The sequence below is a fragment of the Ursus americanus genome, chromosome 14 (genome assembly GCF_024610735.1).
Source record: "Ursus americanus isolate L20-20 chromosome 14, mUrsAme1.1.p, whole genome shotgun sequence".
NCBI lineage: Eukaryota > Metazoa > Chordata > Mammalia > Carnivora > Ursidae > Ursus > Ursus americanus.
The window spans coordinates 53,809,760-53,825,403 of record NC_142140.1 but is presented as its reverse complement, the minus strand read 5'-3'; the positions used below and the strand labels follow the sequence as shown (position 1 = coordinate 53,825,403).

At 47.9% G+C, this 15,644-nt stretch overlaps 1 protein-coding gene across 1 annotated transcript in view; it reads right to left on the bottom strand.

Moving 5' to 3' along the window:
- MUC16 (mucin 16, cell surface associated) overlaps nt 1–15,644 on the bottom strand; it is a 117,875-nt gene that overhangs the window by 8,187 nt on the left and 94,044 nt on the right. Inside the window, exons 52-64 of the mRNA XM_087867739.1 lie at nt 12,715–12,839; nt 12,555–12,622; nt 10,697–10,869; nt 9,299–9,334; nt 7,998–8,063; nt 6,980–7,101; nt 6,818–6,885; nt 6,488–6,660; nt 5,087–5,217; nt 4,683–4,750; nt 3,713–3,861; nt 2,503–2,666; nt 2,106–2,173 (exon numbers count right to left, since the gene is read on the bottom strand). Of these exons, the coding sequence (XP_087723865.1) occupies nt 2,106–2,173; nt 2,503–2,666; nt 3,713–3,861; nt 4,683–4,750; nt 5,087–5,217; nt 6,488–6,660; nt 6,818–6,885; nt 6,980–7,101; nt 7,998–8,063; nt 9,299–9,334; nt 10,697–10,869; nt 12,555–12,622; nt 12,715–12,839 (1,411 nt within the window). The remainder of the gene's footprint in view (nt 1–2,105; nt 2,174–2,502; nt 2,667–3,712; nt 3,862–4,682; nt 4,751–5,086; nt 5,218–6,487; nt 6,661–6,817; nt 6,886–6,979; nt 7,102–7,997; nt 8,064–9,298; nt 9,335–10,696; nt 10,870–12,554; nt 12,623–12,714; nt 12,840–15,644) is intronic.

The following is a 15,644-nucleotide window of genomic DNA, read 5'->3' as shown; positions in this document are numbered from 1 at the left end:
TACAAAGAATGATTATAACTCAATGATAAAAAAAAAGGTAAAACAGGGAAAAGGACTTGAACAGACATTTCTCCAAAGAAGACAGAGAAATGAACAATAAACTCATTTATGGAACATAAGAAGTGGGAAGATCGGTAGGAGAAGAAAGGGAAGAAGAAAGGGGGGGTAAACAGAAGGGGGAATGAACCATGACAGACTGTGGACTCTGGGAAACAAACTGAGGGCTTCAGAGGGGAGGGGGGTGGGGGAATGGGATAGGCTGGTGATGGGTAGTAAGGAGGGCACGTATTGCATGGTGCACTGGGTGTTATACGCAACTAATGAATCATCGAGCTTTACATCAGAAACCAGGGATGTACTGTATGGTGATTAACATCATAAAAAAAATATTTAAAAAATTAAAAAAATAAAGTCACTCAACTTCATCAATGTTACCCATTTCATAGGACTATTAAGGGGCAAAATTAAGAAAAATGCATGTATAGCACTTAATACAGTGCCTAGGATAGAAAAAGAAATCAACAAACGTTAATAACTACTATTGAAATCATACTGTTTTATAATCTGTTTTATATTCACTTAATAGATAATAAACATTTTTTGTGCCATTAAAGAAAAAAAGAAATGACCAATAAGTACATGAAAAAATGTTCAACATCAGTAATCGTTAGGGAAATGCAAATTGAAACCACAGTGAGATACCACTTCACATCCACTGGGATGACTAGAGTAAAAAAAGGGTCATAACAATTGTTGGTGAGGGTCTGGATCGGTTGGGTCCCTGCTATATTGTTTGTGGGAATGGGAAACGGTAGAGCCTCTGTGGTACAGTCCAGTAGTTCCTCAAAAGTTCACATGAAATTACCACGTGACCATACAGTATCAGCCCTGTGCATACGCCCAAGAGAACTGAAAACACAAACTGATGCAGAAACTTCCACAAGAATGATCATAGCAGCATTATTCGTAATAGGCAAAAAGTAGAGATAACCCAAGGTCCATCAATGAATGGATGGAGAAACGCGAAGTGGTATAGCCCCCCTTGTGGTTTGCTACCATAAGAGACTCTTAACTCTAGGAAATAAACTGAGGGTTGCTGGAGGCGAGGTGAGTGGGGGGATGGGGTCACTGGGCGATGGGAATCAAGGAGGACACTTGACGTAATGAGCACTGGGTGTTATATGCAACTGATGAATCACTAAATTCTACCCCTGAAACTAATAATACAGTATATGTTACTTAAATTGAATTTAAATAAAAGTTTTTGAAAAAGTGGTGAACTATAGGACAGAATAGTATTTAGTCATAAAAAAAAAAAGGAATGAAGTATCTATATGGGCTACGACATGGATGAATCTTGAAAACATTATGCTCAGGGAAAGAAGTCAATCGCAAAAGACCACATAGCATGAGTCCATTTGTATGGAATGTTCAGAACAGGCAAGTCCAGAGAGACAGAAAGTAGATTATTGTTTGCTAGGGGATGGGGATAAAGGGAAGAATAGGAAGCAACTGCTAATGGAGACAGGATTTTTTTAAAATCTATTTTTAAAAATATTTATTTTATTAAAATATTTAAAAAATATTAAAAAAATTTTTTTTTAAATATTCCATATTAGATAGTGGGATGGTTGTACCACTCGGTAAATATGCCACTAAATTGTACACTTCAAAGGGATACATTTTCTATGTGAATCATATCTCAGTAGATGTATAAACAGTTTGGATTGTCTCACTGATCAGTGCCCACACTCCTGAGCAGCACAGATAGACCGCTGGATTCTAAGTCATGTGGTTCTAGCCACCCCGTCTTCTATGGATCCTGACTTCAACAGCTAACTTCTCGAGGCATGGATGCTACACTCCATATTCCGTGGCCCCGACACCAGGCACCTCCATGTCTGCGGAGGCCTACCCTGGCTCTCTCAAATTTCTAAGTCAGTTCAGCTCACTGGTTTAGGAACAAGTTGGGTTTTAGGTAAGAGTTCTATACTCCCAGGGCTATCTTCCATAAGAGCTAGAAACGGGGACCATGACATGGGTACGCTTTTACTGAAAGGACAGCGAGAGTCTCCAGAGTGATTCGGTCCTGAGCTGGAACTCACCTGAATGCTAAAACTTGACAGCCAGAGAAAAAGCTCTTGATGCTGCTGTTTCGGAAGAGGTGGTTGAGCTGAAAGACAGGGCGATGTTCCCTTGATCCTCATCCCGGGCCCAGTGGCATCAGAGAATTTTTAGCCACTGAGCACAGTTCCCCATCTATTTTTTCTTATCTCAACAAACATTAGCCCAGATATTTGTACCAAAGGACATCCCATTCCAGGGTATGACTTAGCTACATGACCCTGGACTAGCTACTGCAACTCTCTGGGCCTGTTTCTTAATTTGTAAATGGGCACAAGAAACTGTCTTCATGAATTGTTATGAAAAATCACCCTCTGCCCAGTGTCCATAGGTCGGTCTCTACATGGGGACAGAGTGGACACACAACCCCATTCTCACCGCGTTCTCAATACTTCTCTTGTTCCGCTGGTGTTTGGTGGTGCCTGGCTGGGTTATGTCCTGGGAATACAGTAGGTTGGTGACAGTGAAATTCAGCTGGAAGTGCTCGGGGCTGGGACTGCTGGTTGGTTTCTCCGTTGGTAGATAAGCCGATGGCTCCACTTCTACAATAAAAAGAAGATATTAAAGTCTCAATCAGGTGAAAATTTTAGCAAAGAAGTCATTTCAGCTAGTCTACTTGTTCCTGGCAACGTGACTGGAGCCAGATTTTTAAAGGTGTGTTACAGGAGACCCTCTTTCCACCCGGCCACTATCAATCCAACTCTCCCCAAGCACTGTGAGAGCTCCCTAGTATGTGGGGAAGAGGAAACTTGGCCCGACTGGGGCACAGAAGGCAAGTGCAGGTCCTGATCACCCCGGGGGACCCCTGTCATACACCTTTGCTGACCTAGGTCCCTAATGTGACTTGCTGCCTCTGGTCTTCTCTCCCTCTCACTCCTCTCTCTATACAACACCCGGAGGGTGAGCTTTCTAAAGCAGAACTCTGTGTCGTGCTCCTCTGTAAATGATTCCGGTGCCCAAGAAAGTCCCTCTCTGCATCTATAGATTACCTGCAACTTCTCCCATGTCAAAGTGTTTGCTCCAGCCACACCAAACACCTTCTAGCCTCCCCAGGTATTCTGTCTTTCAGGTTATAAACACATGTAGCTCAACTCCCTATCTTTTCCCACTGGCTAGGTCATGTTCGCCATCACATCTCAGTTTGTTTATCATTTCCTCCGAAAACTTCCCAGTTGGGTTGTGTGTATCCCTCCTTGGGGTTCCTATAAGCTCTTGAAATTCCCTGATTATAGCAGTTATCACAGTGCATCACCAGTACCTATTTACTTTCATGACATATTTGTTGAATGAATGAATGAGTCCTTCAATCAATCAATGCCAGAAGGCCTAAGAGGGCAACTCAGGATACTCTACGTTTTGGGTTGGAAAGATTTATGTGTAAAAATAACCATTCCCTTGGGTGCAATTGCTACATGTTTTCTTCCTACCTCCTGTTGGCTGATCCACGGCCATGGGTTGTCAACATGGGCCTCCGGAAAGCCCCCCTTTCCCCTCCAGAACTTCCATCCATTCCACTGCTACTGAGAAGCCCCATCCTTCCTCATTGCCCCATCTCTTCAAGCCATGAAACCAGCCCCCCGTCTTGCACCTGTCACATGCAGGTCCGCCAGCTGATAGGTGGTGCCTAGCCAGTGGGATGAGATATTCAGGGTCTTGTCCAGAAAGACTTTCTTCACCACACTGGGGTCCACATTGGAAGAGAACAGTGCCTTGACGGTGACCAACATGGAGCCCAACCTAGGGACAGAGACCATGGAACTCAGCCATCACTCAACACCAGCAGTGTCTCCTGAGTTCCTGTTTTATAGACCTCAAGACCTAGAGACAAGGAGCGAGAGATTATCTCCCAGGCTAGAGAAGAGACACTGACCAAAAACACCAGGTTTCCAGGAGTTGGGAATAGAACAAATAACTATAAAGATGATGAACATCTACTGAGCATCTCCAGGGAGTGACTGACACGTTCCCTCACATCACTCTGATAGACGGTATTATAATTATCCCCCTCTTAAAGACAAAGGAACTGAAGTTTGGAAACATTCAAAGTCGGCACTGTGTCCCATGATCCTCCTGTTCCCCAGTGTAGATGTCGCAGTTCTTCCAGCCATTCCTCCCAGACCTGGGTTCAAACCCAATTTGGGCAATTCTTGAGCTGTTCACTTCACTTCTCTGAACCTCAGCTTCCCCTTCTGAACAACGGGGATGATCACAGTAGTATCCATCTCAGGGGGGCTGCATGAGAATCCCGTGAGATGACCATGCATGAAAGTGCTCAGCAGGGGTGTGGCCATGGGAAATGTTATTACTGGGCTGATCTTTGTTGAAAGTATCCAGAAGAGGAGAAGGTGGTGGAGGCTAGTGTTGGTGGCCCCGTGAGGTTAATTCTTTTCCTGCCCTCCCCCTTGAAGACCTATGGAAGGAGACGGTAGGAATAGCTGGCAGGGACATGGGGGAGCATGGGTACCATGTCAGTGACTTTCAGCTCAATGACTGTGCCAGGACGGAAGCTCAGAGCCACAAGCTACCAGCTCGGCCAGCTTCCAGCCTCCCCAACTTACGTTAAGTTGGTGACCAGGCAGGAGTGGAATATGTCTTGTAGTTGGCTGCCTCTGTAAAGTTTGGTGACCTGGAACAAAGGGTGACAGTGGGTGAGATGGAGGCCTCCTGGGGCTGCAGGGGGCTTTTGGAGCCAGTAAAAAAACGCAGGCCTTGGAGCAAAGGAGTTCTGAGTTCAAATCCTGGCTGTGTGATCTTAGGCACACCACTTCCCTTTCTGAGCCTCAGTTTGCCCATCTGGAAAAGGCAGGAGGCAGCCGAGGCACCCCCTTTGGAAACTGAGAGAACTCAGAACACATAGGTAAAGTGCAGAGTTGAAATAATTACTTAATAGATGTGAATCAGACAGAGGAATGAGGGGGGAACCCAGGGCAAGGAGAGATAGGACGGGTGAGAGAGACGCTACCTTGTCCTGAATGTCCCCCCACAGGGCTGTGTACTCCAAGGATGCGGGGTCTGGGTTGCTCAGGTTCCAGTTGATGATGCGGAAATTGAGCTGATACTCCCTCTGGGTAGATAAACTCTGGGGTGCATAGCCTGGAGCCAATGAGAGGAAGAGAAGACAGCTGGAGAGGCTTACCCTTTAGCGCAGAGAGAAGCATGGTGCCTACTGTCACCATCAGCCAAACTCAGGCCCACATGATAGGGGCTTCCAAATGGAAAGTCACCCCACGGAGGGTGAAACTGAAATTTTACAGGGATTCTCCCGGGGTGAGCTTTTCTGCTTGTGCTTATGTAGTTCCCACTTGCTGGAATGTTCTTCAATCCTCTGCTTTTCTTGGAAAACTCCTACTCATGTTTCAGAACCCCAACGAGATGGAACCCCAGGAGAGTAGGGATCCATCTGTCTTGTTCTTGCCATGTCCCAGGGCCTAGTACAGTGCTGGGTACATGATATACTCTTCTAGCCCTCCCTGAATTGTCTTTCCTCTGTGCTTCCACGGCACCTTGTGAATAATGGTGTCTCTGTCTTTTCTGTGTGTTCCTAAGTAATATTCGGTTCTCTTGGTTATAAGATTTTCAGGGAGAGAACCTGTATGTTCTATCTCTGTACCCAGCACGTGGCTTGGGACAGAATGGTAATGTCTATGTGTTTGTTGAATGAGCGAATGTGAACTGCAGGGGATCCTCAAATATGGGGCTGAAATACGCATCTCCCATGTGTTCACTCATTTACTCATTCACTGGGTGTGACGACGTACTGACCCATAAAGAACCGAGGCTGTAGTGGCACGTTACAAGACCTTAATTTCATAGAGTTGGATAATTAAAGAATTGTGGCGAAGTATGCTTAGTTGGTCTGGTGCCCATCTAGGAACCAGGGGCCATGTACAGTGGGGTTTCTCATCCCTGGAACTACTGATATTTGGGGCTATGTAAATCTTGGTGGTGAGGATCTCCTGTTCGTTGGAGGACATTAGCAACCTCCCTGGCCTCTAGCCACTAGATGCCAGTAGCACTCTTCCCCAGTTGTGGCAACCAAAATGTCTCCAGTCATTGTCAATGTCTCCTGAGGGGCAGAATCTAGGGGCAGAACTGCCTCTAGATTAGAATCACTGACATAGAGGGGCCTCACATAGAAGAACTCCTGTCCCAAGAGATTCCATGAGTCAGACTTTTGGGGTTCAAATTAAAATTCATTGTATTAATTTGTCAAAGAATTTCATGCTATTTACCCGAAATAACAGGAAAGACTCTCTCCATGGAGAGTTTGGGGAGGGTGTCTCCTAATCAGAATGTGGGCTGACTTGTTAAAGAGGAAATAAAGTAGAATGGGGACTAATAAGGATTGCTGTAAAACACTCACCATTGACAAAGAGGCTGTCACTGACCAGGGTATAGAAGCCCATCTGGGTGACACCATGGGTCAGTTGGTTCAGCTCCCAGTAGAGCTGCTCTCTGTCCAGCCCATGGCCCATGGAATCATGGCGGTAGGTGCAGATGGCATCAACATGGGTGGCTGCCCTGTCGTTCTCAGGTCTGGGGAGAGAGGGATGTGGGGACTCCAAAGAGAGGTCCTGAAACCTCACTATGGGGTCCACAAGGAGAGAGGAGCAAATGGGAGGTCAGTGGGAAGACTGGAAGGGTTGGTCACCAAAATGGTCACTACTGACAAATGCTCAGGAAAAAGTCCTACCTGAGGGAGATTAGTCTGCAACCTGAGTAGAAGGGGCCCAGACTGCTCTTCTGGAATAAGGATCCAAGCTGGGGAAGGAGGAGGAGGATGAACAAGAGAGACAAGGGTGGGGGAAGAGTGGGGGATTTATCTCACTAGGAGCTGCTGGGAGCAGGGTCTCACCAGGCGCTGCAGGGTCCTCTTGGTGGAGTTGAACATAGCTGAGCCATTGCTCATGTCCATTGAATACTGGAGGTTGGAGATGGTGAAGTTGAGTGTGAACGGCTTCAGATTATGTCCCATAGCTACGAGAAGAGACGGGAGAGATGGCTGCTACTGAGAGTTGGCATGAGACCTGCATTCATTATACTCTGTCATCTTCTCTTCCAGTGGCACCACCACCCACCATTTGGTCGCCCAAGTCAAAACCAGCATGTCACTCATCTCTTCCTCCCTCCCTTCCAAGTAACCCCAAGTCCACTTGCAGAACGGTCCTCACATACATCCTCTCTATCCTGTTCCAGCTCAAGCCTTATCTTGTCTCACTTGGACCAACACCCCTGCAGGCTTACAGGATGTCCTCTCTAAAGAATGTTCTCTACACTGAACACTCGAAGAAATTCTTAAGTGAAAATCTCAGTATATTCACCACTAGCCATGGCTTCCTTTGGCCTTCAGTGTCAAGTTCAAGCTTCTCGACCTGGCACTCAAGGTCCTTCCCAACATGATTCTTGCCAACCTTTCAGCTTCACTTACCCGTCTACTCCAGGTTACGCTTTGTGTTTTATGCAAACCAAATCCTCTCAATTATCTCCATACACTATGCTGTTTCTGGCCACTCAGCCTTTGCTCATTGAATCTCGTATACCAGGAAAACTCTTCATTCCCTATTTTCCTGGATGACCCCTTCTCATTCTTAAAGACTCAGTTTGGGTGAAACTTTCTCCAGAAAGCCCTTCCCTTCAAAATTATACTAGGTGCCTCTCCCCAAAATATCTCACATTGTGTTATAATGGTCTGCTGATCTTGCAAGACTGGGGGCTCCGTGAGGGTATGCGTTAGATTGTATGTGTTAGAGGGTATGCAACAGTATAATCTTTGCGACTGACATGACTGTCCTAAACCAGAATTTTATAGCTGACTGGTAGAGGCGTGGGACTGGAGAGCTTTTCTTGGGAAGGAAAAAGAATCTCCCAGATACCTGTGGTGGCTTCTGGTTGCACAGGTGTTGATGAACGAGGCAGGAATGTGGTGGGTGCCTCAGGAGCTGTGGAAAGGGCAGTCATCAGGAAGGAATAGAGTCTCCACGGAGTGGGAGAAACTCTCCAAAGCTTGCCTGGGCTCCAGCAGGGGTTGTCCCAGGACAAACATTCACAGGTGTGCCATAAATGAGAGTAAGGGAAAGAGGAATTGTGTGAACAGAGGGGTGAGTGAGCCCATGAGTGAAATAAACCCAAGAAAGTAAGGGTAGGTGAACAAGAGAGAGACTAAGCAAAGAGAACAGGGAGATGAATGGGAAGAAAAGTGGACAGACAGATGGGATACCTCGAAGGACAGAGGAAGAATGAACAAATGAAGGGTCAGAGAGAAAGCAAGAATAAACACAGGAAGAAAAGTTGGAGATATGGTAGGAAGGACAAAAGGAGGAAAAGACAAGCAAGTGAATAGGCAGAGGATGGATGGATGGATGGATGGATGGATGAAAGGAAGGATAGAAGAATGGATGAAGGGTAGAATGAATGAAGGATGGAGATGGAGGGAAAAGGAAGAAAGCATGGATGGAGGGATGAATGGATGGAAGGAAGAAAATAATGAAAGATGGATGGATGGAAGGATGGACAAAGGAGAGAAGGAATGAAGGATGGATGGAGGGAAGGAGAGATGGAAAGATGGATGGATGAATGGGTGGATGGGTGGATGAAAGAAAAGAGGGAGGAGAAAAGAAGGATGGATGGATGAATGGAAGGAAGGAAGAATGGATGAATGCATGGATGGACAAAGGGAAAGAAGGAAGAAAGGATGGGTGGAGGGAAGGAAGGAAGAATGGAAAAGACTGAGAGAAAACTCAGAGAATGGAAGAATGGATGGATTAAAAGATAGATGAAGGGACCATTGGACAACTGAACAGGCAAATTTGGCCAAACCACTGAGTGGCCACCGCAGTCTGCAGCTTGACATTGAGGCCCCTTCTGTGGCTCTTGTAGGGGAGATCTTGTTTTCAGGAGGCACGGACTCATCGTCTGACCTCAACCTGTATCCCTGTAGGAAATGCTTGTTCAATTTCTTCCTCCAACCCAGAAGGGTGTGGAAAGTTTAGAAAGCCAATGCCATGCCTGCAGGCCCAGAAGAGACCAAGGACTCGGCATTCTTCTTCCCACTGACACCCAGCCCCACTCAGGAGAGCAGGCTGAGTTTGGGGCAAGCTTCCTTTATTAGTGAGGAGAAAAGTTTGGCTCAAGGCCCACAGAGGCTGATACGGGTACTGGATGCAAAGATACGTACTTGGAGGAGGCTCATCTGGACCACGTTCATTATAACCTGGAAACAAAAACATCACACGTGAGGGGAGATGACAGAACAATCCCAGATATTCCATGCCTTTGTCCATGTGGGGCTCCTGCGGGATGCCTTTCCCTGCGTGTACCAGGTAAGCATCCATGCATCTTCTAAGATCAGACTCAAATGTCATCTCCACCATTAAGGTTTTCCTGATCTTCCAGGTAGAGCTGACCCTTCCCTATCCACCTCTTCAGCCTGCCCCCAAGAGACTCTCATCACATTTATGTTCACATATTTATTCTGCCACATATCTATCCATCCTACCACCTGCCCTTCCACCCTCCCTCCAATATTTCTCTCCATCCCACAAATATTTATGGAGAACCTACTGTGTGCCAAGTTCTATTACATTTGGGGAATATAGCCCTGAAAAAAATGTCTCTGCCCCTTACATTAGGACAGGTAGCCCAAGTAGCCTGTCTGTGTTCCTGGTGCCAGGCACGAGGTCTGGTTTATAGAAGATGCTGGTGACTGCTGACTGAGTGAACAAAATGAAGCATATTTTTCAGGGGGAAGTAGCCTAAGCTGGCCCCTGTAATGGCCAAGGTGAAGGGAACAGATGTGAACTCAGAACACCAAGACCCAGACAGACCACAAACCTACTATTGGCATGGGAAGGTCCCCTACCTTCTCTGTACATCTCCCTCTCTGCTCAAATGGGAGTCATAAAGGACCAGGATGTCTCCTTGCCCACCTGACGTGGCAATGGTGATAAGAAAGTGTGAGTTGCCAAATGCCATTCCCAAGATGGGGACAGAGAGGAGAGAAGCTGAGTTATTCCAATAAACCTCACCATGTTCCATGCTCTGCCTCTTAGAACCCCAGAGGAGGGTCACCCTCTTAAACACGGTCCCTTCCTGGCTTCCAGGCTGATGCCCAGCATGTCCAAAGCTTGGACCCCCCCAGATGTTTAGAGTGGCTGCCTAACTTCCTGGCATTGGGGCCCCAGCCAGAACAGAAGCCCATCCCTGGTCTAGGGCGAGAAGCTGGGAGGGGAGACACATGTGGGATTTTCTGTCCCCACGTCTCTCCTGGAATGACCCTTCTAGGAGTTAAAGGCATAGGGTGGGGCATAGCATTGGATGCCGACTGCTAGGGCTCATGCCTGGCTCCACCCTTCTCTGGCTCCACCCACGGGGCAAATTCCTTAACCTTTCAGAGCCTCTAATTCTTCATCTGTAAAACAGGTGTGATCAGGGACAGGCTTACAGAGTGACTGTCGGAGGGTGGGGGTCAGTATGGTGTTGCGAGTCACACCTTAGTTTGTCGTAAGGTTTCCCCTAGAGACCTGACCTGTGGGATGGGGGGTGGAAGCAGTGAGGCGGGCTGAGAACCGCTCACCATTGAGGTAGAGGCTGTCCTTGTCCAGAGAATAGGGACCCAGTCGGGTGATGCCGCGGGTCTGCCGGCTCAGCTCATGGAACACCTGCTTGGCAGGCAGACCCGGGCTGCTGGGGGGCTGCCAGTAGGTGCAGAGGATGTCCACCCTTGTTTTGGCGCCATTCTTCACAGACCTGAGGACGGAGAGATTAATGTTTAGGGACTGCAGCCCATGTGGCACCTTGCCACCTGTGGTCACTGCACACCTCACATGCTGTGTTCCAGCCTTGTTGAACCATTCACAGGTTCTCCGCCTGGACACACTCTCTCACCCCAGGATCTTTGCACATGCAGCGACCTCTGTCTGCAGGTCTCTCCCCTTCTCTCCTTACTCTCCAGTAATTTCCAGGTCATCCTCCAGATCTCAACTTAGACATCTCCTCCTTCTCAAGAACTGGCTGAGTCAGGAGAGGGTCCTGGCTGCCACAGGACCTCATGCTTTCCCCATCAGAGCCCTGATGGCCCTCGGTGTGAACATATATTATTTGTTCCTGTTCCCTCCAGACAGTGGCCTCCATGAGGTCAAGGAATGGGGCAGTTTAGCTCACTGTTGTCCTGAACTCCTAGCACCTCACACGTTGCCTGCTCCATGTAAAAACCAAAGTCCTGATGATTGGATAAACAAAATATGATACATCCATACAATGGAATATGATTCCGCTTTAAAGGTGAGGGAAATCCTGACACCTGCCACAACGTGGATGGACCTTGAGGACGTTATGACCAGTGAAATAAGACAGACACACAAAGACAAATACCATATGATTTCACTTGTATGAGGTACCCAGAGTGGTCAAATTTATGGAAATGGAAAGCAGAATGGCGGTTGCTAACATCTGGGGGTAGAGGGAAGCAGGGAGCTGTTGTTTAATGGGTATAGAGTTTCAGTTTTTCAGGTTCTGGAGATTGTTTGTACAATAATAATACGAATATACTTAACATTACTGGACCAGACACTTAAAAATGGTTCAGATGGTAAATTTTCTATTATGTGTATTTTACCACAGTTAAAAAAAAATCAATCCCCACCAAGATTCTACACAGTGTAGACCTTGCTGCTGCCTGGAAACACACCGCCTTTCTCTCTGTCCCTCTCTCTCTGCTCCAGCCACACCGGCCTCCTTGCTGTTCACTGAACATGCTAAACGCATGCCTACCTCAGGACCTTTGCGCATGCTGTTTCCTCTGCCTGCAACAGTTTCCATGGCCAAATCCTTCTTTTCCAACTGAGACACCGATCAAAAATCACCTCCCCAGACAGCTATCCTGTGCCCTGGTAAAGCTGCTTTCCCGTCTGTGCACTTCTGCTTCCCATCACCTTACTGTATTTGAAACCCTTTTAGATAGTTATTCTCCTACCGAGTTTCTGCTTTCTCCACGAGACGAGTGCAGGGGCAGCGCCTGTGCTGTCACTGCGGCACCCCCACCTGCCTCAGGAGCTGCACCAGTGACAGTGGAATGGACAACACAGATGGAAAAGTGCTTTGTAAACACCGGCAGAACGCACACCGACCCAGAAAAGCGCAAGTCATTGCCCGATGGGTAGAGAGTGACGAAGAGTTTCAGCACCAGCAGTGGCGATGGGTGCACAGCACCGTGCACGTAACAGGTGCCACTGAAATGTATACTTGAAAATGGTGAAATGGCTAATTTTATGTCTATACGCATTTTGTCACAATTATAACAGTAATGTATCATGAAGACACGGATGCCAAAAAGGACCCTCCAAGACAGTCTGCCACAACCGGGAGTGGCCCCCGCAGTCAGAAGTCCTATCCTTCGGCGGTGGGCCATGGTGGGTGGGTGGAGGGCTTCTCACCTTAGTGAGGTGACCTTGCAGCCTGCATATCGGGCGCCTAGGCTACTTCTCTGGAACAGCGGGCCGAGCTGGAGAGGAAGGAGAGGGCCAGTGTGGTCAGAGCTGGCGACAGCCCCGAAGAGAGGTCGTGGAGGAAGGGACGGGGAAGCTGGCCTCTCACCAGGTGCTGCATGACGCTGTCCGTGATGTTGAACTTGAGGGAGCCGGGGCGGCCCATATCCGCCGAGTAGCGCAGGTTGTCGATGGTGAAGTTCAGTGTGAATGGCTCCTCGCTGACCTCCCCAGCTGTGACAGGTGCAGAGAGAGCCAAGGCTTGTGGGTAGTTGGGGCGCCCAACGTCCACCCACAGTGGGGCTTCCAAGGGCCTCTTGTCCTCCTCCCGATAAACCCGAGTGTCGCTTGTGAATGGCGACAACTCCAACAGCAAGAAAGGACAGCCTTCCTGATTTGGGGGCCGGAGATGCTAGTCCCACCCAGGTACAGGAGTGGAGGGCTCTGTGAACACACTAGAGGCTTTGTTCTTTCTGGGAAGGAGAGGCTCCAACTTACCACACTGATGCGGAACTGGGAAAAACCCCAGACATTGTCCTCCATAGTCTCTCTGCTCCCTCATCTCTAACTCTGTATCTCTCTGTGCCTCTGTCTTTCTTTTCCTCTCTGTCTCTCTCTTACACCCAGGCATGCCAATCTTCTACGCATTGCGTTAAAAAAAAAAAAAGCCAACCAGGAGCTGTAATCAAACTCTCTGCCCCTTGATTTACTCATCTGTAAGGTCATAATGATTCCTCCTTCGAAAGCTGTGATGCGGTTTGAACAAGTCGAATTCTGTAAAGTGCTTACGCGCAGTGCTGGGTGCGGAGTAAGCACTACAGAAGTGGTCATTGTAGAAAACGACTGAGCAAATACTTTCTGATCACCCACTACATGCGGAGATTCCACCTGGGTAAATACGAGCCGGCGCTAGAATCATCCACGCTATACGAAGGAGGAACCACAGTACGTTAATGGTCCTCTGCCCAGGGTTACATGACTGGGGAGGGGGCGTCTGGGTTTGGACTCAGGTTCTCCAATCCCAGAGTCCTTGCTCATGACTCCCCTGCAAAGACACACGCTCTTGCTTAGACACATGCAGCTGGCTCAGTGTTCACTAGTTGGGGTGACTTCTGTAGACCCCAGGAGAAGTACTATAAATGAACATCTGATGCAAGTAAGACCAGAGGTCCAGTGGCCTGACTCTAGAATAGATAAGCAGTGAGCAGCACAGGGTTAACTGTTCAGGACAAACCTCTGGAAGAAAAACTGACCTCCCCTTCCTTCCCTTCTTTCTGTTCACCACTCCTTCCGAGCTCCCTTCTGTCTATCCTTCCTTCCATCCTTCCTTCTTTCCTTCCATCCTTCTTTCTAGTCATCCGTGCATTCATCCTTTCTTCCTTCAATCTTTTCTTCCATCTAGCCATCTTTTCTTCCACCTCCCTCCATCCCTTCTCTCCTTTCTTCTATCATCTGTCTGTCCACCCAGCCATCTTTCCATCCATCCATCCTCCATGTCTCCATCCATCCACCCACTCGCCCATCCATCCACCCATCCAGCCACCCATGACATCCACCCATCCAGCCACCCACTCGCCCATCCATCCACCCATCCATCCACCCATCCAGCCACCCATCCAGCATCCATCCCATCCATCCACCCATCCAGCCACCCATGACATCCACCCATCCAGCCACCGTCCTTGCATACACCATTCCTTCCTTCCTCACTCCTTCTTTTCCTTCCTTGTTCTCCATTCATACCTTTTTCTATGCATTCTTCTGTCTGTCCTTCCTTCTATCCCCACTTTCTTCCATCTATCCACCTCTCCTTGCTTCCTTCTTCTTTTCTTCCATCTATCCATCCATCTTTCCTTTCTTCCATATCTATTCCTTCTACCTCTTTAGACATTTTCCCTCCCTCCTTTTTCCCTTCATTCATCTTTTCTTCCTTCCACCTGCCCATCCATCTTCTGCTCTCCTTCCATTCATCACTCCTTTCTTCTTTCCTTCCATCCATCCATCCATCCATCCATCCATCCATCCATCCATCTTGCCTTCCCTCCATGTACTTTGAATTGATCCTATAATGCTTCTGGCCCTATTCCGAGAACTGGATACTGATCAACAAAACACAGTCAATGTAACTGACTTTAACTTATTTTTCCTCCTATCATTTGGGAAAAGATGGTTGTCATTGGACCTGAGGAGCCCGAAACCTTGCTGATGTTGGAAGGAGCAAGGGAGGGTGCTGTGGTGTAAAAGACCAGAGACGGACCCAAGAAGAGAGCTTGAGAGGCTTGCAAAAACACACTTCTAATGCAAGGGCAATTAATTCTTGAAAAAACTACAAGGTCCTCATTCCAGGGTTTGCTGGGGTCGAACTGGAACACAACAGGTGCACACCAAAAATCAGCATGTCTTTCTAAAGAAATTAACTGATAGATGAGTGAGACTGAGTTTTTGGAGTCACGGGAACTCTTGGTTCTATTATTTATTTGCTGTGTGGCTTGGCAGCCTCTCTGAGCCTGAGCTGAAACGGAGCTAAGTCACATGGTTGTAGCAAGGAGAACTAAAAGATAAAGTGCATGTGTTTTGGATGAATTGTGTCTCCCCCTCGTCCCCGCATACACACCCCAAAATTCGAGAAGCTCTAATCCCTAGTACCTCCGTAGGTGATTGTATTTGGAGACAGGGCCTTTAGATAACTGAGTTAAAATGAGGCTTCTGGGTTGGCCCCTAATCCAATCTGGCTGCTATTGGTATAAGACAAGATTAGGACCCAGAGGGACACCGGGAATGTGTGTGCAAAGGATTGACCAGCCAAGAGGTGGCCAGAGGGTGCCACCTGCACGCCAAGGAGAGAGGCTTCAGAGCGACCGACCCTGCTGGCCCCTGGCTCTGGGCTTCCAACCTCCAGCACTGTGAGAAAACCCACTTCTGTCATCTGAGCCACCCGGCCTGTGATACCGTGCTTTGGTAGCCAGAGCTGACCAGACAGCATGTGACGTAGCACGGTGCCTGGAAGGCGGTCAGCTTCGACACGTGTTCACTGAAAAC